This window comes from Eutrema salsugineum, unplaced genomic scaffold, assembly GCF_000478725.1.
Source record: "Eutrema salsugineum unplaced genomic scaffold, Eutsalg1_0 scaffold_14, whole genome shotgun sequence".
NCBI classification, from domain to species: domain Eukaryota; kingdom Viridiplantae; phylum Streptophyta; class Magnoliopsida; order Brassicales; family Brassicaceae; genus Eutrema; species Eutrema salsugineum.
The window spans coordinates 3,910,634-3,924,084 of NW_006256877.1; the positions used below are offsets into that span (position 1 = coordinate 3,910,634).

Here is a 13,451-nt window from a genome sequence, read left to right on the forward strand (position 1 = left end):
ACTCCTATTCGTCATCTCGAGAAGTTAAAGCTCAAAGCCTACGAGGGAGATTCTGAACCAAGCACTTTATGATGTCTTTTGGCATCATAATGAAACGCTATCAATTCCGGACGATAGAGGAAAAAGATGCAGTGAAGTGTCAACTGTTTATGGAAAACATTGAAGGAGCAGCCCTCGACTGGTTCACTCGACTTGAAGCGAATTCCATAAACAGCTACGCCGAACTCGCTTCGGCGTTTATAAAATTTTTTTTGATGTTTATCTGGCAGAAGACGTGAAATGCCGAACTCTGGCAAATGGTTCTAGGAGAAAATGAACGATTTAATCTAACGTTTCAAGTCAGTTGTCGCTCATTGCACAGTCAGTGATGATGAATGTTTGCACAAGGATCGGACTAAGCCTTCGTTCCACAAAACGATCAAACACAATCCACCACTTACACTTGAGGATGCACTACATCGGTCGAACTCATATATTGCAAACGAAGAAGAGGAGGCCGCATACAATCAGAGCAAAGCTTCACAAAAACAGGTCGACCCAGAAGAGAGATCTAAGACTGACAATAATGAGCCACGTCCAACCTTCAACAGAGGATTCAACAATTGACGAAAGTTTGTAAGCAACAATGTCAACTCGGCTCAACCACAGCGATAATGGAACAAATGAAACTGTAAAGCTGACGACCAAGACAACACATTGTTCTCTGAATTCCACAACCATAAAGGGCACAGCGAATTAATCTTGATGGATGACGTTCGCCAAACTCCCTTCTAACGCAAAAATGAAAAGCAAGAGCGACCTAATACAGTCACAAACGGAAGGGTCGAATTTGCCGTTAATGCAAACGAGACAAATAACCCACAACCAGCCCGACCCGAGCAGCAAAAACGAGGTCATGAAAACAACGACACAGAGACCCATTTAGCGAAACCCAAGAAACGAGTCAACTTTATCATGGGCAACTCGAGATGTGCAATTACTTAGTTCGAGGGATAAAAGAAAACTGTCGGCAGGCGATCACTGCTTCAAAGTTCAGCACAACAATGATGAGTGGACCGACAATTGCATTCACAGAAGCAGATACAATTGACCTCCAAATGCCACACAAATATTCTCTTGTAGTCAACATATTCTTCAACGATGTCGAAGTCAGTCGAATCTTGATCAACACTGGCATTTTGGTTAACGTCATCTTCTAAGACACGCTCGAGTAGATGGATTTTCCTAAGGAAAAGATCAAGGCCAACATTGAACCTTTAACAGGATTCACGGGCGAGCAAACCATGACGGTCGGTATAGTAAAAAATTGTCATGTTCCTCGTCATGAAAAAACCAGCAATCTACAATGCCATCTTCGGAACGCCATGACTCCATGCAATAAAGGTATTTACACAATTCGAGGAAATCAAGCCATAGCTCGGTCATGTTACATCAACGAATGCAAGCTCTGAACCGCTAGTCAATCATGTGTCATTAGCTCGAAGCCCGACCCAATAACTCAGAAACAGAAGCCCGACCCACAAAAAAAGATAGTTCATGTCAGTATCGACGAGATCTACCCAGAAAGGAAGGTCAAGATATAGGCACCGACCTAGATCCAGAAATCAGAGTAGATATTATTCAGTTTCTTCGCAAGCACGTAACGACCTTCGCATGGTCAATCACTGATATGCCTAGTATAGACCCAAAAGTTGCACGACACGAGCTCAACATTGATCCGACATACAAACCCATCAATTAAATATGACGCAAACTTGGACCTGATAAAGCAAAAGCCGTTAATGACAAAGTCGAGCGACTACTCCAAGTAGGATCTATCACTGAAGTTCGGTACCCAGATTGGCCCGCTAATTTCGTCGTCGTGAAAAAGAAGAACAGAAAATCGAGAATCTGCGTCAATTTTACCGACCCAAACAAAGCTTGTCCTAAAGACAGTTTTCCTTTGCCGCATATTGATCGGCTGGTAGAGGCAACCGGAGGCAACAAACTTCTTTTATTTATGGACGCATTTTCCGGCTATAATCAGATACTTATGCATCTAGAGGAGCGCGAGAAAACCTCTTTCATCACGGATCGTGGAATTTATTTCTACAAAGTCATGCTGTTTGGACTAAAAACGCCAAGGTAACCTACCAACGACTTGTCAATCAAATGTTCAAAAATAAGCTCGGCCGAATGATAGATGTATACATTGACGACATGCTCGTCAAATCTCTTCTCGCCAAAGATCATTTTGGACATCTCCGAACCTGCTTCGACATACTCGACCAATACGACATGAAGTTAAATCCAACTAAGTGTACGTTCGGAGTTACGTCCGGTGAATTTCTAGGATACAATATGACTTGAAGGGGGGTCGAAGCTAACCCGAAACAGATAACTGCGATCCTCGAACTTCCATCGCCGACCACGAAGCGCAAGGTCCAAAAACTTACAAGATGAATTGCAGCACTGAATAAATTCATCTCTCGATCAACAGACAAATGCTTGCCCTTCTACCAGCTTCTTGGTGGCAACAAACATCTTGAGTGGAACGACGACTGCCAAAACGCGTCCAAACAACTGAAGGAATATTTGTCCACTCCGCCAATTTTAGCTAAACCTAAGAACGGTGAGACCTTATATTTATACATCGCAAAATATGTCTTGGCCATCAACAGCGTCTTCGTCAGAGAAGTTCGTGCGAGCAGAAGCCAGTTTTCTACACCAACAAAGCACTCAACGATGCAGAGTCACGATATCCGACCTTAGAAAATTTGGCATTGGCTGTTGTCACCTTGCCACAAAAACTCCGACCCTACTTTCAGTCACACTCCATCGCAGTGCTCACTAACCAACCGCTCCGCGCTATCTTGCACAGTCCTAGTAGTCAAGGCGTCTTGCGAAGTGTGCTATTGAACTAATCGAGTATGACATTGAGTATAAGAACTGGACTACCGCGAAATTACAAGTGTTAGTCGAGTTCTTAATTGAACTTTCATCCGAACTCGTCAAAACTGATTTACATGAAGCTCAAAAATGGGTACTTGATAACACCCGATTTTGACATATTTTCACCATTGATTGCAAATGCTTTTTCAATGATTTTACTTAGTTTTAGGAACTTTTATTATGATTTCTATGTATTTGTAGTTTCAAAGCTCTTTTCAGGAAACTTAGAGAAAATGATGGCAAAATGAAAGAAATCAACTTTTTCAGCTCAGAGTCAGACCGTCGGAAATTTGGTAACAAATAGAGGCATTCCCACCGTCCGATCCAGCTCAAATTTGGAGACAATCAAGAGGAGACAACCAGCTTTCCATAGCACTTTACATCACAAAGATGCAACGGTGCAATCAAAAGATACATGGAGAACAATTTGACCGAGTTCACCAGTCCCTGAAGACTCTCACCCGCGGGAAACACATGTTTTACCTGCCCTGGAAGACTCTCACCCCCGGCGGACCATAGGACGAGCCACAAGGCCCAACATCAAAGCCCACTTCGCCATTTCTTTTCAGAGAAGCCCTAAATGAGACCTGGAAGACCTTAGGACCTATAAATACATTGTTTAGCAGTCCTAAACGGGTGTGTGCTCATGTAATGAGATTTTGAGCCACCAAAAACTGTTTTTCTAGGGTTAGGCGATGGAGATGGGGATTCTTCCCCATATCCATTGTTCTTTCTCCTTTCTATTTCATTAACTTTTCTGTTTCATTCTTTTGCATTCTTTTATGTCTTTCATCATTCATTGAATCATGTAGATTAGTCCCAGAGAGTCAAGTTGTTTGAAGATATCGACAAGCATATATATCGATTAGGATTTCTATTGTTCTAGACCATATTCTGGATCTCATCTCTTCTAAGTTGTTCATAAAGCATGAGAGTAGATTCATGACTTATTCTCTGAGCCTAGGATCGATCAGAGCCACGAGAGTGCTCTGTCAGATCATCAATACCTAGCTTCAAAAGAACATAGTCGCTATAGGAGTCAAAGGCTACCTATAGGGAAGATGTGAGCAGATGAATTCAATGTCTAATGCATGATCTTAAGTTTAGCATGAGAGCGAGAGTTAATTACTATATATTAGTGATTAGTTGATTAAGGTGACGAGAGTTGGTTAATCATACATATGTCTATTCTAGTTCCATGCAGATCTCAGAAACATATGAAGATAAATCGCCCGGAAGCTAATTGGAAATGCCATTATACATCGATTAGAGTAAACTGGAGAAGTCTAAATCGCCACCTATGAGTTTAAGAGTCTTTAGTTTGAGTCGATATGCTTTAGATGGTCTTTTAACAATTCATCCTACATTGCATTTCTTGTGAATATTAGATTATGTTTAGTTTAGGATTCTTAACCAAAAAAACTCAAAACTTTTGTTGGTTTATGACTTTGCTTACTTCCCAGTTTGTTGTTTCTCGCAGATTAGACATCTTCCCTGTGGATCGACACCCTAAGTCCTACAACATACATCTGTGCACTTGCAAACACTAGGGTTTTATAAATTTAAAATTTTTGGAGGACCAACGGACTTGTTAAGAAAATAACTCTAGGCCCGCAAGCCCATCAGTACTTCACATTGATAGATTGTCATCCTACAAGGGATCTAGAGTTGAAATTCGGCTCAAAACACCGACCGGCGAACTGTTAGAACAATCATTTCGGTTAAAGTTTCCCGCGTCCAATAACAAAGCTGAATACAAAGCACTTATCTCCGGCCTCCGACTTGCTAAGGAAATCGGCACACAACACATTCATGCCTATTGCGACTCTGAGCTCGTTGCTAGTCAGTTCAGCGACGAGTATGACACCAAAAACGATCGAATGGAGGCCTACCTACAACTAGCCAAGCAACTCGCAGCAGAGTTTGACACATTCAGTCTTACGAAGATCCCTCGAGCAGATAACTCGCCGGCCGATGCCTTAGCAACTCTCGAATCAAATTCGGATCAACATCTTAAAAAAATGATTCCGGTTGAAAGTATCTCACGACCCAACATCAAAACTATCAAGGATTGCAACATCGCTACCCGACAAAAGGATTATGAAGCGGAACCGAACCTTGAACCACCATTACGACACCAAAAGCGCACTTAGGGTTAAACAAGTCTGCCACCCAATTTTAATGGTCAGATGAGACCGACCTCATTCAAGAATATGACGACGTAGCTAAACTTCCCTCCGAAGGTCGTCACGATCCATTATATGTGGACGAAAACGACGAAGATGTACCCCCTAATTGGACGCAAGAAATTATAGCATACTTAACGGACGAAGCTAGACGAATGGGAAGCACGCCGACTAAAAATGCACATGGCTCGGTATATGATATGATGATCAAGGACGGCTTATTCCGATGAAGTGCGACAAGAATTCTTCTTAACTGCGCATCCAGCAAAGAGATTAAGGAAATTATGAAGAAAGTTCACGAAGGATCAGGCGGGAATCACTTTGGAGGCCGGTCCCTCGCCCTCAAGATAAAGAAAGCAAGTAACTTCTGGCCTACGATGGTTTTAGATTGCGAAACATTTGTCCAATGATCAACCTTCCTACCAAACTATTAACGACCTCCACTGCCCCTTACAAGTTTATGCGATGGGCCATGGACATCATAGGCTCTTTTTGCCGATCCACAACTCAAAAGCAGTTTTTCCTCGTCATGACAGACTATTTTACCAGTTTGGTCAAAGCCGAAGCCTATCCGGAGATACATGGAAACGACGTCAAGAAGTTTGTTTGGAAAAACATTATCTACCGAGACAGGATTCCTTATAAGATCGTCACAAACAACGGATCTAATTCACCTCAACAGATCTCAAGGTACCCTCACGGCAATGGTCACGCAGAAGCAACAAACAAAATGATCATTGACAGACTCAAGAAACAGCTCGGTAAAAACTAAGGAACTTGGTCTGACAAACTCGATGGAGTAATGTGGTCACATCGAACAACACCTCGAAGATCTACTAGGCAATCTATCTTTTCCTTAGCATATGGTGTTGAGGCTCTCTGTCTAGCTGAAATCTCAATTCCGACCATCAGGTGGACGATGCTCACTCAGAATCCAAAAAACCAACGACCAAATGATGTACGATAAACTTGAAGAACTAGAAAAGCAACGCGACCAAGCATTACTTCAAATTCAGAATTACCAACACATGGCGGCTCGATACTACAACAAGAAATTTTGAAGTCTGTTTTTCGAAGACGGAGATCTCGTTCTCTGAAGAGTTTTTCAGAATACGGAGGAAAGAAATGCCGGTAAGCTCGGTGCTAACTGGGAATGTCCATATTAGATTATGAAGGTCGTAAAGCCAGGTGTTTATCAACTCATGAAGATAAATGGAACTCCAATTCCGCAATCATGGAATTCGATGAATCTGAAGTGGTACTACTATTAGGTTGGTCATCCAATCAAAAAAAAAAAAAGAACACTCTACGAGCTCAAAACGTTGTAACATGAACTACGAATGGTTTGATCATATCTTGGGTACGTAGGCAGCTCGTCAAGAGTTCACCTGTGATATCAATAAAAGTTTATTTTTCTAAGTATTTTTAAGTTGAACTCCTATGTTCGCAGTCATAACCGAACTCATCGGTATTAACATCGATGTCCTGGCCACACATTCGATAGCATTTCTCAACAATGCAACCTAAAAAACCGAGATCTGGCTTGCAAGCGTTCACATGGTGCCGTGATGAATGAATCCACATCTTTAAAAGCCAGGGCCAGTCCCACGTTAATTATTCCTAGGTCATCTTAGAACAATAAGCCGGACTCTTCCCGCACACACCGATTCGACCTAGGAAACCTTGACTCTTCATCGTGTGCTTACAAGGGAACATTTCTTACGAACTCCGTCCTTCCAACACGAGAGACCTCCCTAGGGTTTCAAGCTGAGTTTATTTAACTCGCAAAAATTAAGCCGAACTCCTCATATTCGTACTGTAAGCCGAGTTCTAAACACTCGCTAAATATAAACAAAGTTCTCAACACCACCTAGTTCGAAATCATTAAATCGAACTCGCAAGCTCGAATTCCCATGTACAACGCAATATCAAAATTAACGAAAAGCACAAGATTTTAGAAATAATCCGACCTCATAAACTAGCATGTCAAAAGCACACCCGGGCAAGCAAGTCAAGGTTTAAAAGCCTCCTCAGGCAATGTGTACAACATCAAAAAAATAGTCTAACAAAAGAGATAGAAAAACTGAAACAAGGTCAGCTCGAACCTCGGCTCCCCAAGTCAGAAGCTCGCCCTATCCGATATCGTCTTAGAGTTGGACCCAAACATGTCTAGACCTGCGGGAACCTCAAAACCAACAACCTGATCAATATCCGGGTAGAGGTCATCGCGAAAAGGCGTAACACGGGTGTCGTCGGGCTCGAGTTCAGTCACAGGAAGCGCCTTGAACCTAGCCTCGCTGTCCGCCTTGCGCCTCTCGAGCTCATCAATGACAGATGGAGAAACAGCATCGCCTTTCAGGGCGTAACGCTCGCAGAAACTGAGTATCCCGGTGAGTTGGTTAATCTCGAGAAACGGTATCCTCTGTGCATCAACCTCCGAACGATACTTGTTCGCCTTCTCAACCCGAACCTGACACTTCTCGGTTGTTGCTTTCCACCCTCGAAGCGCCCTATTCCGAGCCCCCCTTAACCATGTTTGCTCCTTCTTCAACTCCTTTGACAGAAAATCTCGGTCGGCATTAAGTTCGACATTTTTTCCTTTGAGATCAGCAATCTCAGCCTGCAGTTCGGCGATTGTCTTTGAAGCTTCCGCGCTCTTCTCCGCCTCAGCATCAACGATCCCCTGCAGGTCAGCAACATGCTCCTTGTATTTGGACGCCTCTCGCTTCACTTTGCACAAGGCATGATCATACTCGGCAATAAGCTCGTCCGTCTGAGCAGTAAGCTGAAACCAACAACAATATATTAATGAAAAGAAGAATAAAAAAAAAATCAAGTATTAAAAAAAGAGGAGAATTAAACTTACGTCGGCGGACAACTGAGAAACTTTTTTGTATTTGTCCGAGAAAAAGAAGGCGTTCGGCGGGGGAAATTTCCGTACCCTCTTCATAGCAGGACCAGAATGTAGGAGATCTCCGGTTTCGTTGCTCTGAGATGGCCTCTTCTTTGAGACCTCGAGAGTAGGACGGTCAACTGGACCGCTTTTGATCTCTCCCACATTGGCCCCAGCAGCTATAGTGTTGTCACTCTTCTTGGACAAAGTTAGCTTTCTTCGATTTCTTCGTTCTCTTCGGATATTGTGTTTGCGCGGGCGCTGAGAGCATCGTTCCAACGTTCTCAGTAACTGGGTCTACGCGGGAGCCGAAAGCATCGGTTGGATCCAGAGATCCTGTCGGAATGAGGGATTCAATGGGACCATCGATGGGAGTTTCGGTCGGCTCCATTGCGAAAAGGTCAGGAATGTCATCGAGATTCATTTTCCTGCGAGTTCTGCAGGGTTTGCGGGGTTTGGGGGGCTTGCAAGATTTTGGCCTACGGACTGCTTTTTGGGCTGCACATCCTCCAAAAGTTAGTTCGGACATAGTAAACTGACCTAATAAATGAAAAAGAAAAGAAGACTCACCACAACGTTTCTCCCGACGGGCTAACAAATCCCTGTAAGCAGAGGGCCAACGTTTCCTTCCCGCCGCGCTAAAACGTGCGACAACTGTTGGCGTAATACCAGAATGGCTAATACAGCTCAAAGGATGGTAACCTGCAAAAGATACAAAGGTTAGCGAACAATATAAAGGTACAAAACAGGACAATAAAATAACTAAATACCAATAGGAGTCATCCAGTTAGTTTGGAAACGCATGAGAGGGTTCTCAAAGGATGAAGAGTCAACTCGAAGATAGAAGTATTTCGATTTCCAACCACTATACTTGCTACACTTAGGTCCAGTAACAAGGTCAAAGCCCGCCTTCGAACAGACGGAGAAGTACCATGGTTTCTTGTTCTTCTTCATTTGAGACAAGTCTTCAAAAGCCGAAATTGTGACTTCAAAGCAAATATCTGACCCAAGAGTCTGGATTCCGACGAAGTTAGTAACAGAAGCTGGCATCAACTGAGACAAGGCAGCTCCTCGACGATTACAATACTCAATCAAACGACTTGGAATCGGAAAGCGAAGTCCGCAAGTTCGGAAAAAGTCCTCGTAGACGCATATGTAACCCTCAGGAGCATCCCATGGTCGCTGATTTTGGTTTCTTAACTTTGATTCCCGAATGAGGCCCAGCCTGCCTTAACGCTAATGTGATGGTCTTACTATCAGAACAGGAGGCTTCGACCGACGCCGGAGTAACAATTTTGCGACGAATCGCAGGAATGCCAAGGACAACCTCGTGATGAGCTCCGTCAAGACCAACCCCATCCAGCTGAACTTCTCCATTGCTCTGTGTTTCGCCAGACCGACCTACTTCGACATTATGCGCTTCCTCGAGGTCATCAGTAACCTGACCCGATCCAATCTCGTTATTAAGCTGAGATGGACCAACCTCCTCAGATGTCGAAGAGGAGCTAGACGAGGACGACGAACCAGATGGATCCGGGGCAGGAGAAGCCACTCGTTTTCCTTTAGGATCATTCTGGCTCGGCGAAGAATCGGACGAGCTGGAAGAGCTAGTGCGATCTGACAAACTGGAAGAACTGGTGGGATGAGATAAGCTTGGAGACATATCGAAGAATGAAGCAAATCGACAGGTGGAATCCCTCCAAATTCAACTCGAGCCTAAAGCGAAAAGAGGAGGAAGTGTCAAGAATTAAAAAGATCTCGGCAGACGGAGATTCGGCATAAATAGAAATGAGGTCATCAAGGAAATGGAGACCTTAAATTGGTGACGGAAAATAAATTTTGAAAACGTCACTTAGCAAAATGGAAGGCAAATGTAAATAATTTCGAACAAGCAAGTACATGGAAAAGAAGATCGGCATTTTTATTTCAAAAAAGGAGTTCAGAATAAAGTTAGTCGCAGATGGTAAGGGAGTTTGACATTGATAAATCGAAAAAGCCTTGGAGAAATTATCAAGCAAATAACATCGGTCAAGGAAGAAGAAAGTCCCGAAGGTCTGCTTCAAACGACAAGCAAGTCAGCAAAAACAGGTCCTGGTGATTTAATTAAGCTTGGGAGGTCGAATATGAACTTAGTTGAATAAAGAAATGGATCAAAAAATTGAATACTTCAATGAAGGTATTGTCCAAAACTCAAGCCTGGATTTTGACGAAGCTCGATGTGGATTTAAAAAGAGTTCGTCGAAACCAAAAGCAGCTCAAAAATTTGACATCGGCGCAAGCTATAGAATTTCTACTAATTAAACAAACCAGATCAGAAATAAAAGTTCCGCACTAATAAAGGGACTTTGAAATTGGAGAATGAAACACTTACCACCAGGTCGGCGGATGGTACTTCAATAGCAAGAAGATCGGCGTCTCAGGAGGTCTCGAAATCAAAACAAGTAGACGGCTTGTAATTGTCGAACTTGAAGAAGATGACGTCAACGATGGCAAAAGAGATAAGGCTCTGGTGGGTCTCCAGTCCGATTCAGTTCCACCAAATAATTAGAGATGGTTCGAACGAAGAAAAAAATAAGGGCATCTCGGCGTAATTAAAGGTCGACAAAATTAAAGAAGTCGACATTCTACAGAAATAATAATATAGTAAAGGCTAAAGAGGAAGGCTCTGCTGGGCATAATTAAAGAGGATTAAAGGACGTCGGTGAGTTTTGAGGAGACCTAAATGGGCCTTGGCGAGAACAAATGCGACCCAGCCCAAGAAATAAAAAAACTAAACGTCAGAAAAAAAATTAGAGAGAGGAGGAAACTTATACCTTATGTGGTAGAGAAGAAGTGAAGAAATGAAAGGAACAAGGGATACTTATAGAAAATTGAGGTCCGTCAGAAAGTCTGTATTAATTAGAATCCATACAAGAAAACAATTTAAAGATGGAAATAACGCCAAGTGGCACAAGATCAGAACGATAAGAGGTTTTTCCCATTAAATTATATTCAAGGAAATAGTATATTGGATGGGCCGGTCCAGAAAAATATCGGTTTACAAAGATTGGTATCGAGGTTAAATTGGGTGGATCGACATAAGACTTTCTAGAATGACCATTAAAGTTCAGTTTCACAAAGTTGGCTGATCTTTCCAAATTTTACAGAGGATTTCCGGAAATATCGGTGAGTTTTGAGGAGACCTAAATGGGCCTTAAAAAAAAAGAAAATTCTTCTCAAACCGCCTTAGGATTCGCATAAATAGAGGAGAATTTCATTCATTCGAGGTATCCGCAAAAAAACCGAGAGCAAAGAGAGATTTCAAAAGAATTGACATTTTATTTCGAGTTCTCCCTTTGTTAACGAGATCGTCAAAACCACGACGATCTTATTTCAAGTTGTATTTTTTCGAGCTATCTTCTTAATAAAACGACACTATTGATTTGAATATTACTGTTTTACCTCTTTGTGTGGTATATATATCAACAGATGTACTTATTACAATTATAACCCTGCAAAGTCTGAATATATTAGGAAAATATGCTATGTAGACTTCATCAGTAAGTATATTATATTATTAAATTTTATATTTTAATTTTAAAATTATAGAAAAATAATTTAATTATATATTATGTTGCTCCTTTATGTAGCCAAGTGTGTAAAAAAAAAAGAGAGTTACATTCAATTAATGATTCAAGGTTTTGTTTTTGATGAATCGTTATCCACTGAAAAAGGTAATCTTAACATATACTAAGAAAACATCTTTGTTATTAACATTATATATAAACAAAGCATTAAGCCATAAGATACTTCTGAACAATAGACAAGAGAGAGAGTTACATTCAATGATTCAAGGTTATCTCCGTATTAATTATGCTGCTTTTAAACAAGTCCTGCCCCTATATTGAGATTTATATGTTTTTGATGAATCGTTACCCACTGAAAAAGGTACAATCTTAACCTCTTAACATATACTAAGAAAACATCTTTGTTTTTAACATCATATATAAACAAAGCTGAACGATAGACAAGAGAAAGCGACTTTAGCCTAGTATAGTACATGTACAACATATAAAAATCATACATTTTTCGAAATAAAAATAGAAGAGAATGCTTTAAACTTATTTTTTTAACTCCCTTTAGACTTTACTCTTATTAAAATTCATTCGTTTATTAAAACATGGATTGGTTATAAAAAGAAACCACAAGGGTCAGGAAGTAGAGGACTCGAAAATGGAGATTTCTATCACGACTGTGAATGGAAAAAACATAAACCTAGAGGTTGACGATAGCTCCAACACAATCGACCTAAAGATCCATGGACCAACCCGTCAGTTGGTTCTTCGTCTCGGTACAGAACAGGATCTGGATTCGGATCCAAAGGCATCCATGCAGATTTATGTATCAACCTTTGAGCTGGGAACATTCAACTTTATGGTTGAGAGGACGGAGACCATTGAAGACGTCATGGCCAAGATCCGTCATGGTGAATGGGCCCCAATATTAGTGGATCCGAAGGCATTTATGCTGATCTTTCAAGGTAAGGAGCTTGAAAACAGACGCACCCTAGCTGACTACAGAATCAAGAAGGATTCGACACTTGTCCTGTTACCACGTCGTTGAGGTTGCTATAATGTTTCTTTTTGTTTTCCAAAGTTTTCTATGCATCTTTCCTAATAAACTTGGTGGTGGGTTTCCAATGCCAAGTAGATGTTTCATTCGTTTTGGAAATAATAATCAAGAAAATGCATTGAACTGTTTATATCCTTTTTGTTAATATTACTTTAATTTGAATCTGGTTATATGTTGTTTGCAGTATAAGAAAGTAATTTCTATATGGGTTGGAGTATTAGAGCACTGAGCATCTCCATCCATGATTCTCATATTTTATTTTATTGAAACTTTAAATTAAGTAATCAACAAAAAAATATTTATAAAGGTTTGGCTAAATCCAAAAACTTTCAAGAAAGAATTGGACCAATTCTAAAATGTTAACAAATGGATTTGGATTTTGTATAGTAATAGACGGCTTTTCTCATGTTTGTTATTTGATGGGAAGAATCATCTGGCCATTACTAGACAAACGCCAGTTAAAATGACCGTCCAAATCATCTGTCTAAAGGTATGAAACTAAAACGCTGCGTTTTATGCGATATCAGCAACATACAAGTTTTTGATAATTTGGTGTCACGTACGTGCCCTGATTGGCGACAACGAACGGTGTCATTTATTGTGCAAGAAGATTCAGTGCACCTTTGTAGTCCACCAGTACATGTTTTGACCAATGCATGTTTACCAGTAAAATTTCATTTTTTTGGAAATAAAGATGGAGTAAATGCTTTGAATTGAGGTCATTATACACAATTCCCACTGAAATTACATTAGTTACTTAGAGACTTTTCTGGTATTTTTGCAATGAATACGATTATACTAATATATATACTTACATTTCCAAAATTGTA

At 41.1% G+C, this 13,451-nt stretch overlaps 3 protein-coding genes across 5 annotated transcripts; 1 reads left to right on the plus strand and 2 right to left on the minus strand.

The window, feature by feature from the left end:
• Positions 1-7,120: 7,120 nt before the first annotated feature.
• LOC18022502 (meiosis-specific protein ASY2) lies at positions 7,121-10,746 on the minus strand. 3 transcript variants are annotated; one of them, XM_024158840.1, is made up of 5 exons: positions 10,382-10,746; positions 8,942-9,726; positions 8,581-8,712; positions 7,984-8,508; positions 7,121-7,902 (listed from the first exon to the last, which is right to left on the minus strand). In XM_024158840.1, the coding sequence occupies exons 4-5, from the start codon at positions 8,065-8,067 to the stop codon at positions 7,237-7,239; spliced, it is 750 nt and encodes a 249-aa protein (XP_024014608.1). In that variant the 5' UTR covers positions 8,068-8,508; positions 8,581-8,712; positions 8,942-9,726; positions 10,382-10,746; the 3' UTR covers positions 7,121-7,236. The 3 variants fall into 3 exon arrangements, with proteins under 3 accessions (XP_024014608.1, XP_024014607.1, XP_006405571.1); XM_024158839.1 differs by having other exon boundaries at positions 8,781-9,726; XM_006405508.2 differs by lacking the exon at positions 8,942-9,726.
• LOC112088366 (osteocalcin 2-like) lies at positions 9,173-9,673 on the minus strand. The gene has a single exon (XM_024158627.1). The coding sequence runs from the start codon at positions 9,671-9,673 to the stop codon at positions 9,173-9,175; it is 501 nt and encodes a 166-aa protein (XP_024014395.1).
• Positions 10,747-12,222: 1,476 nt separating the features above from the next.
• Positions 12,223-12,612, plus strand: LOC18022503 (polyubiquitin). The gene has a single exon (XM_006405509.2). It carries the CDS (start codon positions 12,223-12,225, stop codon positions 12,610-12,612), a length of 390 nt encoding a protein of 129 aa, XP_006405572.2.
• Positions 12,613-13,451: the final 839 nt, after the last annotated feature.